Source organism: Lichenostomus cassidix, chromosome 8, assembly GCF_008360975.1.
Source record: "Lichenostomus cassidix isolate B80296 chromosome 8, HeHo_3.0, whole genome shotgun sequence".
Taxonomy (NCBI): Eukaryota; Metazoa; Chordata; class Aves; order Passeriformes; family Meliphagidae; genus Lichenostomus; species Lichenostomus cassidix.
In genome coordinates this window covers 9,121,654-9,147,854 of record NC_139489.1, presented here as the reverse complement: position 1 = coordinate 9,147,854, position 26,201 = coordinate 9,121,654, and the positions used below count along the sequence as shown (strand labels likewise).

The following is a 26,201-nucleotide window of genomic DNA, read 5'->3' as shown; positions in this document are numbered from 1 at the left end:
GGACTTGAGAACCTGCTTTTCCCCCTCTGGATCACAGCTCCTCCAGGATCAGCACTTCCACATCCAGGCTACATCCAGCCCCTGGGGCTCACCAGCCCTGTGTCCTCCCTCACAAAGGCTATGGGGTAGCTCACCAAACACCAGCCTGCTGGAAGCATGGGACCAGCCACACACTGCACACCCATCATCCTTGACCCCTTTGCAGGAGAAGGGCTGGTTTAAGGTGTTGAACTGTGTGGTTTGGGCCTGATCCAGCTGTCTCACAGTGATTTCCCAAACAGGGGATAGAGTAAGGTCCTGGCATCTCTTAGGGTCTCTGCTCCCAAAAAAGAGTCCTACAGGGCCTCTGTAATGATGTCTATTGGCCCAGCAGCCCAGGTAACCCTGCTGCTCTCTGCAAGGCAGTGACCCTTACCCAGCTCATCCCAGAGCTGCCGGCACTTCTCTGTTATGCCTGTCCCCTGCTGCCTCCAGAGGGAGAGCCGAGGATCAGCCATGAACTGCTCTGTTATCAACGTCAGCATCCTGGCCCCGTTGGAGTCCCTCATGCGCAGCATCTCCCGGACCTGGAAAGGACAAAGAGAAAGTCTTCAGTGAGACAAACCTTGGTTCCCCAGAGGTGTTTAAGACACGTTCAGCAGGGTGGCAATCCACAGCTCTCAGCCTGAGGGTCCAGACTGTAAACACATACATACATATCTATGTGTGTGTGTGTATAATGTATAGTCATACATTATAATGCTCATGCAATGGCTGAGATAAGGCTGATTGGAGCCCAGCTGAGTAACAGTCACAGCCAGGCTGTGAAGGGGACTGAGTGATTATGGACATCTAAACAGGGCCCTTCTGCAAAGAAAGAGAAAAGCCCATACGTTGCCGGAACTTGTGGGTTATGATCCCATGGTCTTAGTAGGCTCTGCAGGGTTGGCTTTTTCCCCACTGTGCTAAAGGGGAGATGGGGGAACGCCTTTCCTTGCACAGGGATCACAACAACAACGGGAGGAAGGGACCTGCCAGGACAGCAGGTGAGACAATCCAAGCCTGACCCAGAGCCTGGATTACAACCGCCTGCTCCACGACAGGGCGAGAAGGCACTGGAGCAGAGATTCCCAGCTGTGATGGGCACCCTGCCAGGGCAGTCAGCGAGTGCCAGCTACGTGACACACAGAGTAGAGACGGAAGAGAGCAGCTGGCTCCTCACCTTGGCAAACATGGAGTTGAGCTGCTTCCCCGAGCCGTAGTACCCTCCCTGAGATAGGAACAGCTTCACCTGCTCTCGGACCTGCTCCTCATCCAAGTGCCAGCAGTTCTCATCATCGATGCTGGCCCCAGCAGTGGGGTCAGGAGCACCTGAGAGGATGGGGGGGAGGAGAAGAGAAACAACCATGTTTATGGCAGCAGGGTCAACAGTCCCAACAGCAAGGAGTGGACCCACCTCTATTACATAGGGACCCACCTTTACTTTATCAGCTCAGATGACAGAAAACCAACTCGATTCCCAGGCAGTGAGCCCCAACTGGCAGCACTGCGATGTCCTAACACAACAGGCATCAGGAGGGATCCTGACCACAGGGCTAATGCTTGCATGGCCCCTCACCCTCTGCACTCCATGTGAAGTGAGGCTGAGGAAGAACAGGGACCTGCTTTCCTCCAAAGCCCCAGGAGCACAGGCAGCACAGCTGCAGAGCCCGGAGCGCTCCATGGCTCCAGGGACTGCCCAGGGTGCTCATCCTCCTGCTCCACATCACTGGCTTGTTAAAGCATCAGTAAAGATCCAATTCCTGCAAGCCCTTCCCCATGTTTGGAACAGTCTAACAAAGGTACCACTTGCATATGGGCTCCAGAGCCCTGGGTTAAACACCTGGTCCTGCCCCACATGTGCTTTAGGACAGGAGACAAGTCCCTGGGCATCAGTGTACCTTCCTGGGAGAGACCCTCTATGGGAAAGAACAAAGGATCAATAATCCTTCAAAGAGCAAACTGTGACCAGAGCAGGGCCTTTAGCAGACACACATATGTGTTCAGAGGCTGCATTTCATCTCCCAGAGAACAAAAAAATAAAGAAAACCCGCAACTGATTTAAACAAGTTGGACCAAATTTCCCTTACCTTGCCCCTTTTGATTCCCATTTTTCCCCCCAAGGTCACTACCCTACCTCCCAGCAAGAGGTTCCAGGGCTCACAAGAAAGGCAGCAGCACAGCTCCAGTGAGCAGCCAAGTGCACAAAAGGGAATAGAAACTCAGATTTTCAGCTGTCTGCTTTAGGGTCCTGGTCTACAGAAACTCCTTAGGAAAAACCAGTGCCAAGGAGGGACTGTTGCAGCTGGAGGATGCTCCACTCCACTTAGGTCTGCTTCTCCCATCTCATCTCCCTCTCAAGAGAGGAAGAGGGTCAGCACAGGAAGAGCAAGGTGCTGCATGAGGAGCCATGGGATGCTGTAGCTGACACATTCCCAATTAAATCTTCATGATGTCTTTTCTACAACTGGGATCTGGCTGGGGAGAAAACATCATTTCCTACAGAGACAACCTGGAATGCTGTGCATACCCCAGCCTTGTGCATTGCTGAACCAGGAGCTGAAATGTAATTCATGAAAATCGTGCTCCAGGATGCCTGTTCAGCAGGGCAAGTGTCTCTTCCTGGCTTGTAAGCAAAACAACATCAACCTCAGGGGCTTTGCTCCTCCAGCAAAGGCTGAGAACACTCCTGACCCGCTAAGATACAGTTATTTGTATTTAATGTCCTTTACAAAATTACTTTAATTTCTGCTAACAGTTGCTGCCTGAGAGAAGCTCCAGCAAGCTCTAGGCATGCTGAAGGGACAGGATGCTGCTGCTCTCTCTGCAGAATAATTTATAGTCAACACAACCACATAATTGAGAGCTGAAGCAGCAGAAAGGAAATCACAGCTCCTGGATAAGCATGAGGACTTTTGCCACACATGCCCTGATCCTGCTCCTGATCCCACTCCCCTGCCATAGGCTTGGAGAAGCAGTTAAACCCTGAGCACCCAGGAAGGGGCGAGTCCTGCTCAGAGTGTACCATCAGAGTCAGCTCAGAGCCCTGCCACAAGCCACGAGGGACAGCCACAGCCAGGGACAGGGACAGTCCATGCTGGCCCTCCGAGCTCTTCTGTGCTTTTTCCTTCCCTCCCCCAGCCTCATCCTCATCTCGCAGATAAAGAGCAGACAAGCCAGCGATTATCCCCTATCAGGAACCGATGACTAATCTGTCTACCAAGAGCGCTTATCCGGCCCCATCGCTAGGTATCCCAGACGCTTGCACTCTTAATATCCTCCTCCTCACCACCCTGCCCGCCACTCCCAGCTGCAGCTATCCAGAGCAGCCTCGACTGCCTCTACAGGGTCACCTGTCTGCATCTACAGGAACCAGGAGGACATGGATGCCTGGGGTGACTCATCCCACCAAAGCTCAGCTCATCCCTGATCCCTCACCGTGGCCGCTGTGACAGGTTAAGGTGCAGGAGGTTGCAAGATGCAAAAAGCAGGTGCATTTTTTTGGGGTTCCCAGGGCTACCCTCGGTGCCTGCTGCTCACACGTAGCGTTAGCGACGGAAAGCCCGAGCAGCGAGGACTGGAGCGTGCAGCTAAATAAAACCTCCTCCTCCCACGCAACACATTGAGCACTTCGCACGTTGGGGTTCGGGCCACAGCCAAATTAGCAACGCGCCTCCCGCGCCTCCAAATAAAGCCCAAATTTGCTTGTAAATGTATTTTGCTCTCCTATAAAAGATTCAGAGAGAGGGCTGTAATAGCAGATTCCCACACGTGCAGCACAACCCGGCAGATAACGGGCTGCCCAATTACGCTGGGGAGCTGGATAAACATTTAAGAGCAAACAACGGGATTTGTGCTGGGTTTAAATATTAATGGCAGGATTTGTCCACTTCCCTTTGCCAACGTTCACACCGTGGGGGCTTCGGCAGCAGCATGCCGTGACGCAGCTGATGAGTGATTCCATGTCTCAGCTCCAAAGGAGCTGGGAACGGCATGTAAAACAGCCCAGAGCCTGCATAACACATTTCTCATATAGCAGCATTCGTGCTCTAAAGAGCCCTGTTTCAGATGTGCTGGATCTTGGTCCTGCCGGATTCAGATTTAAGGAAACACCATCGCACATCTTGAGTGGAAAGAGTGTTTCACCAGCCCGTTTACACTGGCTGTAGAAACTGAGATAAAAATGCAATCCATCACACCCTGAGCTGGGCTCCCCCCGAGCTGGGAGCTCGGGAGTTTAACTGTTTGACAGCCAAGTGAGACTTGGCAAATACGAAGACCAAGAAATAAGGACTGGAAAAATCTACAAATTAGAAAACAGAGTGAAGTCAGGCATGGAAAATTCAACTCCTAGCTCAGAAATCAGCTGCCCAACATGAAGAAAATGAAAGGGGCTCCTGGACTGAAAAGCTGAAGGTTTCCAGGGCTGAGGAGGCAGTAGGACCTTGTGGGTCATGCCAAGGCATTGGCACATCCCAACTGAGAAGTGTGGAAAACAGTCCCAGAGCATCTGACCTGAAGCAGGATTGCTGATACAAAGAGAAAGGGATAATTATAATTTTTAATCAGTGTCTGGAGCTGATCAACTGATGCTAAAAGCCACCCAGGGATAAAGGCGGCTGCTCCAGCATCTCCCCTATGGTCATTTCACCCGACTGTGCCCAGCAGCCATTGGTGGTTTGGCGCCTGGCTGTGCCAGCCCCGGGGTCAGTGGTGCCTGGAGCAGGGCTGGCCGTCGTGGTGGCCATTCACAAGGGCCATCTCATGACTGCACATGGTGGTGTTGCTGAATGTCTCCAGGCTCCTCTTTGGCATACAGAGAGAAAACAGACGTGAAGGATCAGCTCAGGGCAGGGGGTGGGGAGGACATGGACAAATAAGCAAACGGCAGAAAACCTCGGAGAGAAAATAACCAGGCACCAGAAAGGAAATGAACTCTAACAAGGGATTAAAAATAGCAGCAAAGCAAGGAATCCAGCTCCACCAAGACTCCCGGTTCATTTTCAAGTGGAGGCAAGTCAGAGGGAGCTGCCAGGGCAGCCTGAAGATTCACATACACCTGACAGCAATGGGGCAAGTGAATCCAGACTGGCTCCCAGCATGGTGGACAGGAACAATGCGGTCCAGCTGGTACCAGTATCGGGTGCAGCCCACTTTGGAAGCTGCTTGTCAAGCACCACTCATGTGCTCTGGGGTCATTTGGCAACCCCAGCTGTTCTGCAAGACAAGGGGAAGAGCTGCCTTTCTCTCCAGCACTCAGGTGTGGTTTTCTCCCTCAAATCCACATCAGCTCAGCAAACAGGAACATGAATCCCCTGGAGATCTGACCTTCTCCTCCTCCCCTGCGGGAAGGCAGAATTTCAAATAGGTTTACTGGTGCTGCCCTCCAGACGCTGTCTCAGGATGACCTGAAAGTCAAAGAGCGCCCGAGGACTCCTCAAACATCAGCCTTGGCTTGGTGTGACAGGACAGGCAGGGACTTCCTGCACACTGACCTGGCAGCCGACGTGCTGTGCACAAGGAGCAAGATGGGACAGTGGGTGAAGGACAGTATTAGCCCAGGAGTTGATGGAAAGCTCAGGGTGGTCAAGAACACATGTGGGACAAAAGGGAATGGATGAGACAGCAGGCTTCTTATGGCCTCTGCATAAGCAGATCTGCTTTTCCCACGCCGAAGTCTGACAGACCATTCCCTCTAAGGGTTTTCCAAAAATCCTCCCCTCCAAGGTCCTGAGACCCTGCAGGACCACAGAGGCCCCTTGGTGATTCACATGGCTTGCCCTCAGGGGGAGCTGCTACTGAACTGTGCGACAGCAGAGGTTTTGTGGCTTTTCCCACTTCTGGTTGAGAAGAGCATCCCAAGCCCTTCGATGGCATCAGCTGAGCACCACAGACACAGTGCCATCCACTGGCATTTCCATGGGCCACACTGACCACTCCAGCCACAATTCCTGGACTGAGGGCAGCAGCACTCTGCCATGTCCACATCTGCTCAAGCTGGGTGAGTTACAGAGCTGCAAACACTGGGCCTGCCAAAATCTCCTGCTCCTTACGCAATGAAGGGGGAGAATTCATCAATGATGAGTAAAGGATGCCTCTAAGCCCCAAATCTTCTGGGCCCACAGGCACTGTCCCATCTTTAGGCTTCTAATTACAGATTTTAATGACCATGGTGTCTGGTCCTGCTGTGGTTTCCATCAGCCTCCTCTCCTTGGCCACAGACTTCTTCTGCCCTCAGGAAGAATCTAATGATTGCTTCCAAAGTCCCAACCAAGCTTAAAGAATGTATCTGAGACAGCTTTCCTTTTGTACACCCCACACTGATCCAGTCTTCCTCTTAAAATAAAGTCAAATCATTCCCTACAAGCATGAACAAAAATACCAGTGAAGATGAATGCCACTTCCCAAGCCTGCTGGACGGCTTGGATCCTGTGCAGTGGCTGCAGAAGGGTGCTGGATCCATGCTGTAAGAGCAGAAAACCCAGCACTGCTGTCAGGACCCATTGGTGCTTCTGAGGTCCTTCTGAGTTCCTCTACCTTCATGTTGCTTGCCCCAAATCTCCCTCTCTGCCTATCCATTCCAGCTTCTATTCCCATTCCAGCTTCTTCTCAGCCTTGACCCCTCTGATACCTCCTGGCCCTCTCTGCAGTACCTTACTGCACCAAAGCAATAGCTCTCTGTTCCTCACCCACACCTCAGGAAGACATTGTTCCCAGGTTTCATGGATGCTCCCAACATCAAAGCTGCACCAATCCCACCTAACCCCAGCATATCTCACCATGGCTGGTAGCTCTGAGCTACTTTCTCAGCTTGCGTTTTCCCCAAGCCAGGCTGGCACCACGGCAAGACCTGGGCTGATGCCCTTGGAAGACCAGAGGGAACAGGGTGCCAAGGTGGCCACCACCAGATGATCCTCGCTCCCTTGGTGTCCTAGCTGTTGGATATAAGCTCTCCAGCTGCACCTTCGGGCTGCCCCCAGCATTCTACCCACCAGGAAAGACCAAGCAGCCACGAGTCACTTTTACTAGCACAATAATACCCTTGCAGCCTTGCTCTGTGCCAGGCAGTCACACTGCTGGCTTTGTCCCCTTGGGAAGGAGCACTGAAACCCACCCTGGTCTCCTCCCTCCAGCTGCCACTCCAGACGCCGAGCATGGAGGTGCCAGACACGCGGGATGTCCTCGCTGGCACACGCTGCCCTTTGCAGCCAAGCCAGGGGAGCAGAAACGTGACCCACTTCAGCAGGCGGAGGTCAAGTGGCGAGCAGAGCGGCAGGCACACCTAGGCTCTGCTTGGACTGAATCCTTCGGGAACACACAAGTGCCTTGGCTGCGCTCCAAGACTCCATCATTACTGGATAGTTTGCATTTCCTTCTAGGAAGACAGCCGGGAAGATCGGCACGCGGTGCACAGCCCGCGGCTACAGACTCCTGCAAGGAACAAAGCTCCAATGCCCAGAGCCGAGCACGCCAGACAATGGCCAGTAATTTTCTCTGCCATTCAGGCTCTGTAGGAGGAGAAGGAGCATCCCTGCAAGCCTTATTCTACAAAACCAGACAACCCCCTTGCACAAGGGGCATTCCCCAGCCAGCCTGGTGCAGAATCAGTTCCTCAATCCTACATGCTCACCATATAAACATGGAAAGAGGAACCCTTTGGGTGACCAGAGGCAGGTGAGGAAGACCTGATGCTAATATGAAGCTCAAAAGGCCTCTCCTCAAAAGAAGGAGGGACAGGGAGAAAAAAAGGATTTCCAGAGAGGCTGTTCTTGCTCCAAGCTGTAATAACCTCAGGTGTCTGATGCACACATTGGGTTACTATTTGGGTTGCAGAGGCTGGCCTGCCAAAAGCCACCTCAACCCCAACCCCAAGGTGAATGAAGGTGTGAACCCAAGGGTTTGAACTAGACACAGCCAAGAAATGTATATAAAGCTCCATGTAAAGCATACCTTGAAGAATTGCAAATCCCAGTATCAGTGACCGACTATGAATGAATGAACCACAGCTGGGAAGGGCAAGATGGGGGACAAATTTGGATCCACTTCAACTGGAGACCAGGGAATTCCTCTCCCACAAACAGTCCCCCATGGCTGCAGCCCTTCCTCTCCCTGGGCTCAAGTAGGTCTGCAATGCAGTTGGGTTGCACTGTGGCTGTGCTTCTGGCAGGGCCAGGAGGACAAAACTTTTAACACTGTCCAGGATAAAGAATCGAAGCCCTGGACAGCATCACTATGAACTTGAAGGTGAGGGTTTTGGAGCCGTCCTTTTCACAGGATGCAACATTTATGAGTTATAGATCACCTTAAGATCATGTCAGCATATGAAGGCTGATCTGCATCCTTCCCCAGGGTGAGACGAGGCTGCTCTCCTGCTTGCAGAGATGTTTACTTGCTTGCAACCAGCCAGTCAGCCACAGAGGCATCAGAGGTGCCACCCTCTGTGGGGTGACCAACATGTCTCTGTGTCAGTTCAAACTTGCACACTGAAGTGCACAAATTCGCACAAGTCTGAAGGGAGTGAAAATTTTTGCTTTGTTTTTTTTTTTTTTTTAAACCACTTGTAAAAACAAGAAGCAGATATTGAACCGGAGCCAACATCTGTATCTTTGTAAGACTCTCAATCACCAGCCTTTTGCTGACTCTAGAGCAATAAATATTCAGAGCCTTAAAAGCTTTACTTCAATCTGCTTAGGAGAAAGCAGCTTCAAACAATGGCCAAGAAGGGCTCTTGCCCAGCCTCAGCTTCAGCAGATCAGCTCAGAGAGGGAACAGCCCTCACCAGATTCTTGCAGCATCACAGCTCCTCATTCTTTTGTAATGCCAAAAATTGAGCTCCCCCCTACAAAAGCCATTTACTTAGAGCACAACCACCCTTACGGCAGATGTGGCCCAGCAGAGGAGACAAAGGCATCTCCCAAGGTATGAGCAGGAACGACCAGATAGAGAGAGATGAACACATCTAAGATCAGAGCTGCCATCACCCCTATGGTGACGGTGAACCTCTGGCCTTACTTCTCTACATGTGGATTCAACTAGTTCCGATAGTATTTTAGGCTGCATATGGGGCTTTTCATCTTCAGAGTACTTAACAGGCACGTGTTAATCCCTGCAACGCCCTTCCGTGGCAGATAAGTGTTTATTATCTCTGCTCTACAGCTGGTGGGACTGGCACGGTGGGGAGCAGCTCATTGTTGCAGACCCTGGGCAACCTCAGCACCTGGGCTCCTTGAAAAGACACAGTGGGAGATCCCCAGGAGGCTGGGCCACATCCTGGGCCAGTGGAGCAAGGCTGGGCTGGGCACTGCCCCACAGATTTCCAGGAGAGGAAGTCAAAACCATCTTCCAAACACAAAGCCCCAGGACACATCTCTGCTGCCTTTGTGCAGTAGGTCAGAACAGCAGCATTCATTTATTATGGGCAAATTAATGCCCATGGAGATTAAAGCTTTATCTCCTGCCAGCTCAGCTGCATCTGACTTAGTGCAGGGCTGGGGCTGACACCACGTCCCCACGTGCTGGAGGACCCACATCCCCACTACACTGCCTGCTCCACAGGGTCCCACCCACACCACCTCCTTGGCTTCTCCATTCTACTCTGAGTTGTGTCTTGTGCACTGCCAGCCTGTCAGCTCTGCCTCTCCCTGCCTGCTGAAGCCAGTGTTTGACAGATAAACACATAAAAAAGAGCAGAGGGCAGGATGGGGACACCCCAGTCATGTGGTCCCAACACCCATGCATTAACGTCAGTGTGACACTGCCAGCTCTCTCTGTGCAGCAACAGACAAATGCAAAATGAAGGACCACCATCACTGGCATCAAAACCACCTCCCCAGCCCCAAACACAGTCAGGGTCACCCAGGGAGGATGAATTACCATGCACTTGGTTGATCTCCGAGTTGGATGACAGGATCTCATCAGCCAATTTTTGGGCGGTGGGCAGCACCTCGGTGTGGTGTGCCGTGATCAAATACTGAACAAACTTCTGGAGCTGGTCCCTGTTCATCTGGAAAAGGGTCTCTGAGATGGGAAGACGGAGTTTGACCTGGTCTGGCTTGCGGATCCTGTACAGTGAAAGCGCCACGACGTGAGCGCAGTAAAAAATGTCCTTGTTCCCACAGCCGCACGTCACTGAGGTGATTTTGCAGCGGTCGAAGCTGATGGCCACCTTGTAGGTCATCTCTGGTTCTGTCGCTGTTGCTGGCTCCGTTACTGTTCCGCTGAGGTGGAACCCTGGAGCAGGAAAGAAGAGGAGGGAAAGGTCAGATTAGCTTCCCTCTGACCACAACCAGCTGTGCCAGCTCTGGAAGGAAGGAAAGCCAGCCAAGGCTGCCTGTGCATCCCTCTCATACACCAAGGAGTGCAGCACCCAGCACAGCCCATCCCCGTGGCTTACACCCAGCAACAGCCAGCCCGTGTATACAAACACACTTCTGCACCAACACACACACACACAGCCAGACTCATCGGCGAGTTTATTTAACAGCCAAACCCTCAGGGGAAGAGCAAAGCTGCTCGGCTCCCATTTGTTTAAGTATCTCAGACTGTTTCTCTCCTGGGAGTCATTTCCATCCACGCCTCCCTCTCGCTGAATTTGCAACTCACATGAGTGAGGGCTGGTAGAAAAAGGCCACGTTTGCTTTTCTTTGATGAGGCAGACAAAAAAACCCACAAACTAAATGCAAAGCAATTCCAACTTTGGTTTCTCAACCAGGTAGAGTGCTCCAGGGCATGGCCACAGCTCTGAGCTCTTCCACATAGCAGAAACAAGGAACAGGGACAGCAGCAATGCACAGTCCAAACCATAGCTGGGGCAAAACTGTTTCCTGACTTCCACAAGTTGCTCACACCAATGTTATAGCGCTCCTGACCATGCAGAAAGGGGGTGCACTGCCTTCAGGCACAAAGTGGGAAAAAAGCCCCAAAAAGTCCCAAACACAGGTGAGGAACGTGAAATGGGCTCACATAGTCCTGTGGGTCCAAAGAAAGGGGGATGTACCAAGCAAGTGGGGGATGAAGTCAGTGAGAAAAGACTGACTGATGGATGTCTATCAACCTCACTCTGAAAGGGAGTCCTTCTCAGGATCCAGCTGCTGAGTAGGTCCAACACCAACACTCTGCACTTGCTCAGCCACCTGGAAAAGGGATATCTTTGTTTCCCCTACTAACCTGCCTCATTTCTCCAAAGAGAATGAGGCTCTACTAGGAGGTTAATTAACATGGCCAGGGCCATCCGTTGTCCCTATGTCAGAACATGGTGTGGGACATGGCACCCCACCCGGCCCATCCCAGCCCTCCTCTCTGAGGAGGATGCTCACTTTTCCCCATGCCACTGCAACCTTATTAAGCCTGTGTATGCACAGGTCCCTGCAGAGCCTGCCATCCCCCCAGAGAAGGCAGCAGACAGCTGAGAGCCCTACAATTAGCGACAGAAAAGGAGAAGGATGGAGGGGTGAAGATTAAAATACATTAACTGCATCAAACCCTTGTGCGTTTGCCAGCTCTTACAAAGGCTTTCGGAGACAAATTCTACCAGAGGTTTTTAATAAATGGCATCAAAACCAGCTATTCACTGCCAGTCTCTTTAAAGCCACGCCAAAAACCACATTCAAATCTGATTAAGCGTCAAGGAGGTCTGCTTTTACTTTAGTGCCGGGGCGGAGGAAAAGCAGATCTGTTCTGCTGCCATCACCCGAAAACCACCCCATGTGGCCAGCAGAGCAGGAGGCGAGGGATGGACAGCCCTGCATTTCCCTGCTGCTCGCAGGCTGCCAGGAGTAGGAGCATGGCTGTGGAGGTGCTGGGCTCGGCGCCCCAGGAGCAGCACAGCCAGGGGCTGATGAGCCTCCCCCTCCACACAAGCCCGTCCCCCGGCAGCCAAACTATATAAATCCTGAGGATAAACTCCAAAGTGTTTATGTTTTACCACTTCTCTGGTTTGCAATGCTTGGCAGGCGGCTCCGACTCACTGCCAGTTTCTCCCTAGTTTACTTTGTGAACAAGTTAAAAGGATTGGAAACCGCGTTCCTGAGCAAGTATGTATGCATATCCTCGTGTGTACGCCTGCAGGGACATACATACACATATATAAAACACTCTAGGACAAATTACTGGCCATAAACACTGCCTTGAAATGCTTACTTTAACAAGACCGTAGGCCAGACCCCACTTGGGGCTAACTGGTGTAACGCTGGAGTAACTCATTTAACCAAATGACCTGTTTCAGACAGGTATAAATCTGCAAATGTATCAACTGTGTTCTGATCCAGCCTCCCAAGAGAGAAAATTTGTCCAGATACTTCCCAGGCTATTCTCAGGCATCCCAAAAGCTGTGGTCTTTTGGGATGCCTGAGAATCTGCTGCAAGAGTTGGTGTTCACAACTCAGAGCTGGTTTGCACATCGGACAGGACCATTCAGTATGACAATGACTGCCAAGTTCATCTGGCACTCGAGCCCCAAGTCAGGTGTTGGTTTAGATTTTAGCTGTGGTGACAGCGAGTCTATTTAAGATAAACTAGGAACTCTACAAAACATTTATAAAAAGTTGAGTGAGAAATTAAACATGGCAGGGGGACATAGGAGAGAGAGAAGCTGGCAGAAACAGAGGCACTATTTGTGAATATTTACATTAATGTGAGGTCAGACTGCACCTACCACGCAGCAGCCAGGCCAGCACCCCAGCACCCATGGCTGCTGAGCACACCAGCTCAGCAGTGATGGGTGTCACTGTGCCAGAGAAGAGTGGTGGCTAAAAGGTAGGTTTTGATGTGGTTCCTTCATCATCCATTGAAGCACTCACTCCTGCTCCACACAAAACCCTGATGCTTTCACCAAAAGGCCACAGGTAACCCTGGACAAGGACAGCTGTCACCATACCCTCCTCTCTGTTCATTTCTCATCCTAGAAGAAAGAAGCATCCTAGGAGCTGTGATACCAGCACTTCAGTAGAGAGAAACACAGCCCTGATCACTGACATGGGGTCTGGATAGCACTGAGAGCAAAGACATACTCTCCTCTGTGTCCTCCCTGTACATTTCAATTTAAGCCATTCCTACAGCCCACTGCTTATCTAGGACTTCATCTTCTGTTCTTAACATAAGCTAACTTGGTGTTTGATTTGCTGCCAGCAAAGTAACAGTGCCAAGGCTTGAAAACCATGGAAAAGAAATAATTAAATACCATCTTTGTAACTACAGACTCATTACGCCCCTCTGGAGTCTAGCTTTGTCCCAAGAACAACGTTGCCTTCTCCCTGCCCCAGAACACCCTCTCCTACTTTTACCATAGAAGCTTCTTAGTGGATGTCTCTTTGATCGAGGTTGCAAAAGGAGCTGAGTGTTCATAACTGCCCCAGAAAGAGCACAGAAAGGTGCCATGAATGTTCATGGGCACACAGGGCACAATGAGCTCATCTCTCTTCCAAGCCCAGCCATCCAACACATCAAATGGGGACAAAACACCAGAGCAAGGACCTTCCTTGTATTACTGCTGCAGAACATTGCACCTCTGTTTTAAATTAAAACAGACCCTAGAATTGTTTTCCAGGAGTTTGTGAACTCCACTTGTGTGACATACAAACTTGCCAGCTGGGCAGCACTATCCTTGTTGGAGCTCATAAACTCTGCAGGCTGGAAGAAGGATGGATCAACAAAAAAACAACAACAAAAAATCCTGGGCTCTCCAATAGTTACAAAGGATCAAGCCTTTTGCAAGGGCTGTAGTGCAGGAGACTTTGCTATCAGGACAACAGCATTAATGCCTCAACAGAAGCATCTTTAACCAAGATGGAGAATTCTTTGATCTGTAAACCTACTTGACCAAAAGGAGTTGTGCAAACTCTTCCAGTTCTGTAAGAGCAGAGAGTTTTTCAACTGGACATCTTTAACCCAGATATCCACATGCCAACCATCAGGAGAAACCACTACCCTGTCCTGCAGCTCCAATCCACCATGAGGCCAGCTGCAAAGACCTCTTGTCTTGTGTCCTCCAGCAAATCACTGACGGTAAAGCAAACATTTAGGCTGGTTACATTGAAATACCCGGAGTCTGGGGACAGGCAGACCCCCAGATGGAAATTTAAACCCCAGAAACAAGCAAAACTCAGGCACAGCCCCTTCCCTTCTTATAACTGTGGCACCAACACCTGCAAGAGAGAGAACTCCACAGCTACCACAGTAGGCGGGAACCCGAGTGCTCAGCTCTGCTCCCTCTGGCAGTTGCTGCTCACAGCCATCCTTCAGATTTCACACTGCAGCCCAGACAGAAGTCACAGTTGTCATTCGCTAAGTCGTGCCATTCGGAAAAAATTAGCTCTTTCTTCCCAGGCGTGGCAGTCGCCTGCCTTTCCCGGATTGCTGGCGCAGTCCTGCCAGGGTGGAAACCACCCCAGAGCAGCAGCCACCTGCAGGACCTGGCCCTGAGGATGCTGCTGTGCGAGAGGATAGGGGTCAGTAATGCATGAGTAACGTGAGGAGCATTTCTTCACAGCACTGTGGTTCTTCTGTCTCCCCCACAGGCTTTTTCAATCTTTGTGGAAAGCTTGAAGAGGGAAAGGAATGGCTCAGAAGAGGGAAACGTGCAGCACATCCATGCCCTGAGCATGGACCGCTGGTGGGATGTGGCCAGACACTGTACATAAAGAACTCACCCCCACACCTGGCTGTCAAAACCTCAAGTAACCTCCTAGTACCTGAGGCTGATATTTTGGGCAGCCTCTGCTAAGAGCAACGTGACAGAAAGTCCATCCACACAGCTTCCTGAAGGCACCAGCCACATCCCCTTGCATCACAGCCAGAGAGGGCCGGCTGCAGCACACAGCAGCTTGGCTCCTCACTGCTCTTGTAGTCCATGCTCAGCTCCCAGGATTCTCCACCTCTAGTCAGACTAACCCCACTCCAAATCCGTGTTTGGGGAGCTCTATCTTCAGGCAGGCAGGAGCTCTACAAAACCAAATGGGAACAAATACACGGATATTTATGGGGCTCAGCAGATGTAGACGAGGTAAACTGAAATTCTCAGTGCAAGTTGTATACACTAGGTTAACGTGACCCAAATATATTTTTTTTAAATTTCCAAACCACAGCAGAAAGTTATTTTAAACTAAAGTGATTCCAAGCCCTTTAGTGATTAAACGGACTGCAGCTCCAGCTCCTAGTGGAAAAACCATTTGTTTTTCCACTGTGTGTGAAAGCCATAACTAGCAATGAATAATAATTGCCGCACCGAGTGTTATTTATAAGCCATTCTCAGTCACATTTCCATGCCTCGAAACAGCAGCTTTCTAAACATGAACTTAAAATCGGTCAATATTTGTAATGTAGACAACACCCACGGGAGGAAGGTGTCGGTGTACTCGGGCGGTGGGAAGCGGAGGTTAGTAAAATCTCCCAAAGCTTTCTGGCTTCTAGATCAATTCCTCCTGCCGGCTGATGCTGACAATTGCTCAGTCCCTGACCTTGCAGTTGGAAAGGAGATGGGCTCATGAACTCATTTGCACATGACAATGCTCCAGCAAAGTGAATCATCTGCCTCCGATAGTAACGAGAGTACAGCGTGCCCCAGCCCTCCCGGGCTCCATTCAACCAGTGCAGGGCTGGCCTTTTGTGTTGCCAGTGCAAGAAAGACTCTGCTGAAGATGTGTGCAATTAAACCCACTTTTCTTGTTGCTCTTTTGATTCAGCGGCTCAATGAGAGGCACCCTAGGCAGGTGTTGTCACACACAGATAAAATGTGCCTTTTCAGAGCACTGGCAGACAAAAAGGAAGAGGGTAAGGCTGAATCAATTGCCATTTCTCCCTTGCAAAATAGGGAATCCAGGCTTCCAGCAAGTCAATGAGCAGAGCTGCTATGAGTTTCCATCCTCCCTCCTTCCCAAAGCTATTCTGCTTTGTGACTGCAGGCAAAGGTGCTGCTGTTGAGATGGACCTTGGCAGGGAGGAAGGATGCAGGCGCTGGCTGGCCAGGAGGATGCTGCCCCAGCAGAATGTAGCCACGCTCCTGCTGCTAAAGGTTTTCCCCTTGCAGCCTTCCTCCCTGTCCCCACCAGGCTCCCGTCCTTGCCCCGTCATTACCACCCTGGAAAAGCACCTCTACTCTCACAGAGCTAACAAAGACCATTAATATCACCCCAGGAAGGAGCCATGCCTGCAGCTGAGCTGCTGCAGGAGGAGCCGAAACAAAGGGATATGGATGAGTTGCAGCGTATGCACCACGTCTGCAAGTGCCCCCACACATACCTACGGCCTTGGGCACCAACTAGCACAGGTTTAGGAGAAACACTCTTCTATCACCTCTCCAGGTAGGCCAGGGAAGAAGCAAGAGCTGCAGCTGTAAACAGAGGAGATGCAATGGGGCTGTTTGTGCTGGAGGGAGCCGTAAGCTCCTCTGAGCAGCTGAGTAAGCTGGAGGGACGCTCTCTCTGCCATCTGCTCTGATCCCACAACACCTCCTGCAAATGAAGAGTCAATCCGCTGGTTTCTATCCCTGTTAACCTCTAATCAGCCAAGAGGACCAGCCTCTGCCTTGCTCTTTATCCGAGCCAGCTAATGCGTGAAGCACACCGCGCTTCCCATCTGCTCCAGCATTACTAGAGTTAAAGGACAAAGCCGTTTCCCTGTCCCGAGCATTCACTTACACAGATGCCCTTGTATTAACTCAATTTCCCAGTGATTTCCATTATTACCCTTACGAGATTTCTGGTGTTTGTTTATCTAGGAGCCTGAAATGGAGGTTTTTCCCCTCCCCCTACCCAGCTCAGGGGATTGGCTGGCCCAAGGCCATGCTCCAGACAACTAGTCCCAATCTGTGACTTTCCCCAAAAATATTCAAAAATATTCTCCATTTTCTCCCCAGCCTGGAGTGCTCTTTGTGGCCCATCCAATTCTTAAGAACCAGTTTTTTGGGGTCTTTGTTACCAGCCCCAAAGCCAAGACCACCCTTTCCATCATCACCTTCCGCAATCTTCTGACACCTGCCTGCAAATGGCTTTTTAATCTACCCAGATGTGCAACCCTTGCTCTGAAGGTATATAGTTTGGGGGGGAAAAAAACTGGTTTTAAAGCTTGGACTGATTTCCTCTGCTAAGGTGCAGCCTTGCAAGCTGAATTCCTCTGCTAGCAGGTGAGATCCAACTCAAACCAATCCAAATGCTGGTTTTGAAGCAACAAAAAGGGCTTGAAGAGAGGATGAGTTCACTGCATCTTGGCTAATATGTGCTGCCCATGCAATAACTAGTGGCAAAACGCCATCAGGTCTCTGCTCTTCACTGCCACAGTATAACTTATAGCCATTTTGAATATAAACACTTTTCTTAAAACCATCAGAAATGTGAGACAGATGAAGATGGGCAGTACATATTTTCCTAGAAGCAGTGAATGCACCATCTCTGCGATCAAGGGAGAAAAAGTAACACATTTTTGTGACCATCCCTACAGCACCCAGACCTCTTCTCTCCGAGCTCATGAGTGGCTATATCCAAACAAGGAGCAACATGGTTCCTTATACAGCTCAGGTGTTTGCTCAACAGATGCAGGGGTGTTTTCAAGCATGAAAGATAATATCCACAGGGAGGAAATTCACTTTTGCCGGAGCTTCCTGGCTCTTGCGTGCCATCAGTTGAGGCTGCCACAAAGCAAAGCCAGCCCCGTGCTGTCACCACCTCAGCTGCCTCAAGGAAACTGACTGGAGATGCCAAAACTCACACACGAGCTCAGCTGGGGTCATCTCCTGACTTCAATGGAGCCACCCAGATTTCCAACAGCTGAGAAGTTGGCTTCTAGCACATAAAAGGGTTTTAATTAGGAACTGCCTCTTATCCCTTCATGCAAGTGTCACCATGATGGGATCACTGAACTTCATCACAGTCAAAAGCGAGTGGAGCAGTGCTCTTCCCTTCATCGCCTTTTTCATGTGGTGATTCACAAAGCTCTTAGCTCCACAAAAACATAATCCCAACCCTTAAAGCAAAGTGCCTCCTATGCCAGAGTGCTTAACGTGTTGCTCCTGGTTTAAGGGCTCCTTCCTGAGAGCCCTCTGCTTGTGGAAGAAGTCCATCCAGAGCCCTGGACATCCTTTTCTCTCTTTTCACCTGATCCCCTTGCTGACCAGCTTTTCCAAGACATAACCTCCTTCCTGAACTGGCAGCTTTTCCAGGATTTATCCTGAGGCTGAGGAGGAGCTTTGGATTTTGTCTCCAAATATGCAAAAATAAATTGCTTTCAATGCATATTTTACCATTTAAAGCTGCCTCGGGAGCAGGTCATCTTCAAGTCAAAACACAAAATCAATTTACCAATATCAAAAAAACAAAAGCAAAACCAAACCTGAGAACCTCCTGACTTGTTTTCTTCTCACATTTTGGTTTTGGACAGGGCAGGACTAGCAGCCAGCTTAACAAGGACCAGAATCAAACCAGGGCAACACACAGCAATGGAGGGAAGCAGGACACCACCCTGATCCTCCCTGAGACACCAGACCTTAAAATAGCAGCTCTACAATTTATAGGGAAGTTATTAGTTATGATTTTCCTGGCCCTCAGACGCCTTCCAAGGGAATGCGGCAGCCTAGATTCAATACGAAAATCTGCTCCAAATTCTTCCCCAAAAAGACACTTTTTCCACTAAGAATAGCTCTTTCATTTCTAAGAGAGGATAAAGTCTGACTTTCTAAGTCACTGGCAGTGTTGTTAAACGAACATTGTATTTACAAAGCATTTCAACGGCATTTGTGGTGATGGTCTCAGTAACAAATTTGCTGAAAAGGTCAATTAACTTCCTTCCAAGAACCTCACTTTTAAGCACAGAAAAGGGCTCTGCATTGAAATCGCTTCCCCAAAGTGGGAAAAACTCTAAGCTGACACTGTTCTCCCATTTTTGCTTTCCATGCCCCATTCAGGAGCTGGGCACAGACCCCAAGAGAAGGCATCAAAATGACTCCCCTCTCCTGCTGACTTTTACAGCCCATATTTAGAATAAACCCGCCTTTTTTTTTCCTTTTACATATATATGTATTGGATTTCACTAAGGAGACCACAGACACACACTTTATATTACAGAAATATTATTATACTTAAACAGCTTAGCTCACTTCAGTAACTTCACAAAAACTTAGTGGTTTCCTCCCCTCTCTGGCCCCCAAGTCAATAAAGCTTAAATTTTGGAGCTTATTTGGCCTGCTCCATATAGGGAAATTATCTACTCATTGCAGAATAAATTATTCAGCAATTGCTATTCCAGATCAGCCTCCTCTGTTGACATTTTATTCCAGAATAATTTTTGGAAACTCTGTGAGTATATTTCTGAAGAAAGGGACCTCAATTCCAGGACAGGGAGTTATCCAAATACCTGCTGGCACAGCAGCAGCTAGGCTGGTCACCAGCCCATGGTGACAGCCCTGACCAGAGCCATCCCAGAAGAGGAGGTGAGGGGTGGTGTCAAGTTTGGGAAGACTGCCTGCTGTGTTTCAACATACAGAAAAAATTACGGTGAAGGAAAGACACAGACCTTGAAATCATGTGGAAAAAAATGTTTTTCCAGCTTGCTTTCAACCTGTAAGTTGCAAAGCGAGAGGAAACATCCAGCAAGAGGCTGGAGGACTTTGCATCACAAGGTGTAACATCTGCCCCATGACTCCAGGGAAAGTAAACTATTCCAGTCCTCGGAATATCTGCACAGTGTTGGGAAATAGTAAGGTGCATGGGGACCTCCAGCAGGACTACACTTTGGAGAGGGGGAACACTTTTTAGTAGAAGTGATGAGTAGAACAACTGTCATGTTTTGCTTCCCCCATCTCCATTTGGCTCCACACTCCTACCACAAGAGTCCTGCCCACACATCATGGAGAGACTGGCATGTCCCTGGACGGTGGCATGGCTTTCATCCATCACACAGGTAAAGTGTGTTGAGGGTATTTGAGGTGCACCAACTATGGCAGTGGAGAGCCACTGCAGAGCATCCACATGTGCTGTGGCAGTTCCCAAGCCCAACTCAACCTGCTGGTGGATGTTTTACACCTCTTCCACACGGACCAGGTGTTTTTTTGGGTATCCTCCAGTCTCTCCAAATTATACATCACATCCAAGAGATGACAGAGTCAGCTCCATGGAGCCCAGAGGCCATGCCTGAGCAGCTGGACTCATTGCCATTTCCTGGGCATGGCCATTTCCCCATGCCCCACACATGGTTCCCTGATAAAAACACCACCACACACGAACCTCAACACACTTCAGAGGGCAACAGCAAGGCAGTGTGTTCAGGCACTGTAAGGAAAATCAAGGAGGGATAAGACCAACCCAAGCAAGGCAACCACATAAAAGTCCTCAGTTGCCAGTATCTCCTCTCTGGTGAGGCCCCACAGCGAAGTTCTGGGTCACGGCTGACGAGCAGTCAAATTTCCCAATTCTGCATGACCAAAACCCTCTGCAGAACAGTCAACACACTTTAAATAACACTTTAAAAACCCTTTTGATCACATTAGTCTTCACATGACCTTTCTGAGAAGTCAGGAAGGCAGCGGGAGGTCTGCAGAGCAGAGACTTCCCCAGCAGCCCTCCTGGCTTGAAAGGAATGTGGTTGGGAGACAGATGCCCAATAAAGATGCTCTGCTCTCCTGCATCAGCAATTTTCACCATCTTTAGCATGCAGGCATTTCAGGAAAAGCAGATTCCCATGCAGTGATTTTAAGCCCCTCGTCAGTAGCCTTTCTCCTTCTGGACACACATTGTCCCCAGCATCTCCCAGTCACACATCACCAACCTCTGCTTTAGCAAGGAGTGTACAACTGAAAAGCTGTCCTGGAAGATCCACCATGCACAGGAAAACACAAGCCCAGGAAAACACAAGCCCTCCTGCTTTTCAAGTCTCCACAGCTTCACAGCCTTCAGAAACACAAAGGGCCACAAAAGCTGATACCAGGGAGACAGGAGCCATCACCCTGCTGGGTCGGGAGCAGTGTACAGGCTGCCTCTGCAAAACTCATGTTTCTCATTAAAAACTTCACAGATTTTTTTTTTTCCCCTGGAAAAACATTGTTATTCAACCCACAGCCTAGACTGCAGGCTCCTCCGTTTGCTTTTGATGCAGTGCAAACATCTAAAATGACACCATGTAATGACAAGATCTGTCATCAGGATGGCTGGGGCTACAGTAGAAAGAAAAACAAAGAAACGATCCTTTCCTTCTCCCTAGAATTCAACACAATTAAAACAAAAGGAAACCTATATTGTACAGTTAATGCTAAATATACAGGATTGAAGGGAAAAGGGAAGAGTATTATGTGAAACATTTAGTGGTGGTTTTCTCCCATTATGTGTCACGAGGCCCTTTCGGCAGTGGATGGACAATCTCCAGTTCTTCTAAACACAGATCTATTTCAGTAATTAAGTTCTCTTCCAGAGGGGAGAGGGAGAGGGAGAGGGAGAGGGAAAGGGAAAGGGAGAGGGAAAGGGAAAGGGAAAGGGAAAGGGAAAGGGAAAGGGAAAGGGAAAGGGAAAGGGAAAGGGAAAGGGAAAGGGAAAGGGAAAGGGAAAGGGCTGCAATACCCCAGGACAGCTATCTGCTGGCTGGTTGAAATACAACCTGAAAGCCTTGCTGGGGTGAAATTCCACCTCTGCAGCCTCCTGAAGCTCTTGGTTAGCCCCCACCCTCTGTGGGACAAGCTAGGCACAGCTCCCTGGCAACGGACACAGCATGTGCCAAAGGGTTATCAGCACATTTATCTCAATTTGGAATTGGAAGCAACCAAAAATGCAGTGAGCTCAGCATAATGGGATAGAAATAAAATAAAAAGCAAAATCAGATGAGCAACTAGGAGTTGACTCTTCCCTTTCAAAAGGGAAGCCAGTAATTTGAGAGAAGGTGGTTTTACCCACAATCTCAGCAAACGGTTTTAGGAGTTGCCCTAATTACCACATAACCCAAGTATTACACAGTAGTCCCACTTAAGAGTCGGGAAAGCATTGTGGGCAAATGTTCCCCTGACCCTTGAAAGCAGGTCCATAGACACCCCTGGAAAAGGATGAGCAGCCACACAGCATGGGTAACATGTCCTGGCTTGGAGCTGGTCTCCCTCCTGGTCAGATGGCAGAGTGCACCTGCAGAACTGCACCCTGCTATCTTCTCTACTCCATCCTGAGCAGGAGCACAGTCCCTCTTCCCCTGTCTGGGAAACCAAGGCAGAGGGGTCTGGCAGCAAATCAAGGGCCAGGGGACAGCAGCTGGGAAGTAGTGAACAAGTATGCAAGGAGCCCATGCTTCACTGCTATCTCTCCAGGCAGGAAACCTCCAGCCCTGCCTTACTCCCAGACAATCTCCTGGGCTCAACCTGTAATATCTGTAAGGTTTTGGGTAAACTCCTGTGGTTGGGCTTTCCAGGAACCACAGCTACTGACTAAATATGGTGCTTCACTGCAAAATAAATTGCTCTAATGAGAGTGGTCAGGGCTGATGATGCCCTCACCAAGATGACACCTGCAAATGCATCAGTGCAGGTGGATTCCATACTGCCCCGATGCTGGATGCTGCTAACCCTGCCACCACAGCTGCTTAGCAACTCCCACAGTTTGCTGCACTGTGTGTAAGGCATTATGCCCCCTCACACTTGGGTTTTGCAGATGAGGGACAGGAGATAACACAGAGGCCATTTTCTCCTCCAGGAAGTGCAACTTAAACCTCTGCTGGGCTCTTGCAGGCTCCTGCCAGGATGCCAACCTGCAGCACACACCATTGAACAACCACTATCAAACCATCTGCAGTGGAAAAGCCCCAGTCTGAGGAGTCACATGAGAAGCCTGGTTATCACAGGCACTAGGAGAAGATGCAAGCATGATCTTGAAACCACCAAGGGTACAGAAATGAAACTCAGTTTTCTTTCCAAAGCTCATATTTTAAGCAGATACAATTGCTTTTGTCATGGCTCATGGCTTCTGAGTAACTCGAGTTGCTCAGTGAAGTTAACATCAGCCTGATGCACAGTGGGACTCCACCATCATCTCCCCATTCCCACAGAAGGGTTATGCACGACACTTAGGGCAAGGTCATGTCCACACCAAACACAGTATCGCCTCAGGTGGGTGTCTGAAGGAAACAGCTGTGGGTTTCTGGCATAAACAGAGGGCTGAGACCTGACTGGCACCACACACCAAATGACGATGCTCACCTGGAAGAGCAACACTGGGATTTCCCAGTGATGCACAGGGGAGATGTGTCTGTCCAGTTGTGCTGGGATCCAAATTTACCCAGAGCTAAAGGAGATGAGAGCCCCAAAGCTCCCAATTTAATTCTCCCTGAGCTCTTGCTCAGAGACCCACTTGCAAAACTTTACACCCAACACTTGTGTGCACAGGGAATGGTCAACCTTTATGGGCTCTGACACTGATGCATTCGCCTCAACAGCAAACAGTCTTTCAATAACACATGTATCAAATTAAAATGATTCTAACCCTCAGCAGCCTCTCTCTCCGAAGAGCAATTGCCATTACTTATTAATTTGCTTGCTCAAGATAAACAAGAAATTTATTAAAATCTGAAACAGACCAGGAGTGCACAAGGCAGCAGAGGGGCAGGGGGTTGCCACTTGTCTTTAAAAAATAAATACTTCTATGCTAGATTACACTTTCCACTTGCTGTTTCCCCCAGGAACCAGTTTCCACTCTGTGTGTTTCCACTACAGGAGATGGAACCCCCACTGACTTCTATGTTAGGCTGACAGCTCAGTCCTTTTCAAGGGGAGGAAGCACCAAATTTTGGACCTAGCAGTTGAAATGCAAATAAAAATAGACACTTTCAAATAAAAGCTAAAAGCATCTGAGTTATGAGTGCATCTGTCTACAGCCTGCTCTCACAGATCATGACCTTGACATCTTGCAGAGGAGGTGTAATCTTTTAAAATCAATGCAGTTCCTTGTTTAGAGAAACTGCTCTGTTAAACCTAGAGAAGAACTTGGCATGGATGGAAAGGCCAACGCTTCCCAGGAGAGCTGAAAGCAGAGTCTCACTCCATTCAGTCAACGAGCAGGTGATGCTCGTGGGTGGAACTGGAGGAACAAAACTCTTCAGTACAGTTTCCTACGTCATCTACAGTGAGGAGAAATGGTTGGAAGGATGACGAGGAGCAGAGTTCCCTTCATGCTCACAATGTACACTTGCAAAGGCAAAACATCATCTGTGGATCTTCCACCCATGCAACAGCCGCTCCAACAGCCTTGCTTTCATACATCCCCCCTTGTTTCTCCAGTCACAAGGAAAGAATTAAAAATGGCTGTTTCCAGCCCAATAAGAGTTATCAATTGCATCAGTACACCAGGCCAAAGGAGAAGTAAATTACATTCACAGTATATCCAGCATTTGTGCAGACAGGAGTGCGTGGGAGATAAAAGCGAAAGAAAACTCACAGCAGATAATCAGGACACCTAAAATACAAGTGGCAGGTCTGCAGTCATGGTTGCCTTCAGTCCTGGTGGTTTGCTAAAAATCAACCTGATATTTTAGTGAGCAATGCAGAGCAACAGCACTGAGGATGCCTCTGGGACAGTCACAATCTTGGGACCACTAGGATGCCATGATGCCCTTATTCCTCAGCCCTCTCCTTAATGAAGATGTGAAATCTTCATGTGAATGTGAAAATGTGAAATGATGTTAGCACCCTCATCATCTCCAACCACACTGCTCTAAGAACCACAGCTTTGAGAGCTCTGTGCCACCAAGAGACATGGCTGGATTTGGGCAACTGGTATGAAGTGTGTTGGGATGAGACACCCCCAGACCCTTAAATCTGAGTAACATAAACTAAAAAGAAATGAAAACCAAATCCACTGTGACCGTTGCAGACTCTGTTAAGCTCAGCCAGTCCCAGCTCTTTTTCCCTTGTCTACTGACCCCTGGACCACAGCAGCCATGGGGCTGCCCTGGTCACACCTTTGCAATATCCATGCCAAAATGTTTGGGAAATGCTATCCCAGTTCAATACTCCTGGGAGATGTGATGATGACTGAAGGGTCACCAGTTGACATCTCCAGGCTGTCTTGCAGCAAGCAGACAGATGAAACAGCGCGGTGAGGCTGGCACAAGTGACAAAGCAAATGGGGGGCAGTCCAGCCTCCTGCTACTCTCCACCTACCAGTCCATTGTTCACCCAGCTCCTCCACACCCACGGTGAGCTGGGGATATCACCCAGTATCCAAGACAGCTGCTGGATCCATCTGAAGGTACCAATTAAACTCACCTTGATATTTTTGGCTTCCTGCATCTGCATCGACTGGATAGTTAAGCTGACACCTTTGCACGTTCTCTTTGTCTGGAGCCAACAGATCAATCTGCCTCAAATACAGGAGATCTCTTTTTAACACTCCAAAGCTAATGAAAAAAATCCCCTCTGGTGAAAGGAAAACATTGGATCAGAGAAGTTTTATTAGCCCTTAACCATGCAAAGTTGGAAGCTCGTCCCCTGTTTAATTCTAATACTCCAACTCTGTTAAACATTAACTGTATAAATAATCAAATACTTCACATGACAGAGTCATACTTCCAATATGGGGCAAATAACCCAGAGGGTAATGAAGGGTGTAGTCTTCTGGTCTGAAGGATTTCCAGGGCTCTCCAAAAAGCAGAACAAAGACCGTCCCTTCCCCCTCCTCAGCCTTCAAAGCAAAAGCTTTGATTCACTCAGGGAGACCACATCAAGCCAGAGCAGAGGCATGCAAGTGGTATGTATCTCATCATTCCCCTCTGCTCCAAAGACACACGTGAAACCACCAGCCACTGTGTGGTCTCAGCCCTGTCAAACAACCTGCACCCAGCCCCAAAACACCCAACTCACCCTGGCCCTGCTGGCTGCCAAGCTCTGATCATCCTTCTCACCCCTGCTCTGTGCTGCTGGAGAGGTGATGTGGCACCAACCACTCACCCCACATCAGTCCTGGACATAGATTGTTCCATCAAACCCCAACGTTGCTTCTTCAAGGTGAGTGCTTTCCTGGCAAGCAGCACTTGAAGCAGACAGGAGCTCCAGCTCTCCAGAAGCCTGTGGTCTTCCACCTGGCTCGGAGGGGCCACAGACTCAACTCCACTGAAAATCTCCCTGGTTTTCATTGCTTGTAACACAGATCACAACTGCCTAGCACTTCTGAAATTAAGGTCTCACCCTTTTTGGGCTTTGGTTTCCCTGATTGCAAAGCTGGGACAATGTCCCTTCT

At 49.5% G+C, this 26,201-nt stretch overlaps 1 protein-coding gene across 1 annotated transcript in view; it reads right to left on the bottom strand.

Moving 5' to 3' along the window:
• ZSWIM5 (zinc finger SWIM-type containing 5) overlaps positions 1-26,201 on the bottom strand; it is a 96,896-nt gene that overhangs the window by 19,706 nt on the left and 50,989 nt on the right. Inside the window, exons 2-4 of the mRNA XM_085067745.1 lie at positions 9,892-10,248; positions 1,202-1,350; positions 416-566 (exon numbers count right to left, since the gene is read on the bottom strand). Of these exons, the coding sequence (XP_084923871.1) occupies positions 416-566; positions 1,202-1,350; positions 9,892-10,248 (657 nt within the window). The remainder of the gene's footprint in view (positions 1-415; positions 567-1,201; positions 1,351-9,891; positions 10,249-26,201) is intronic.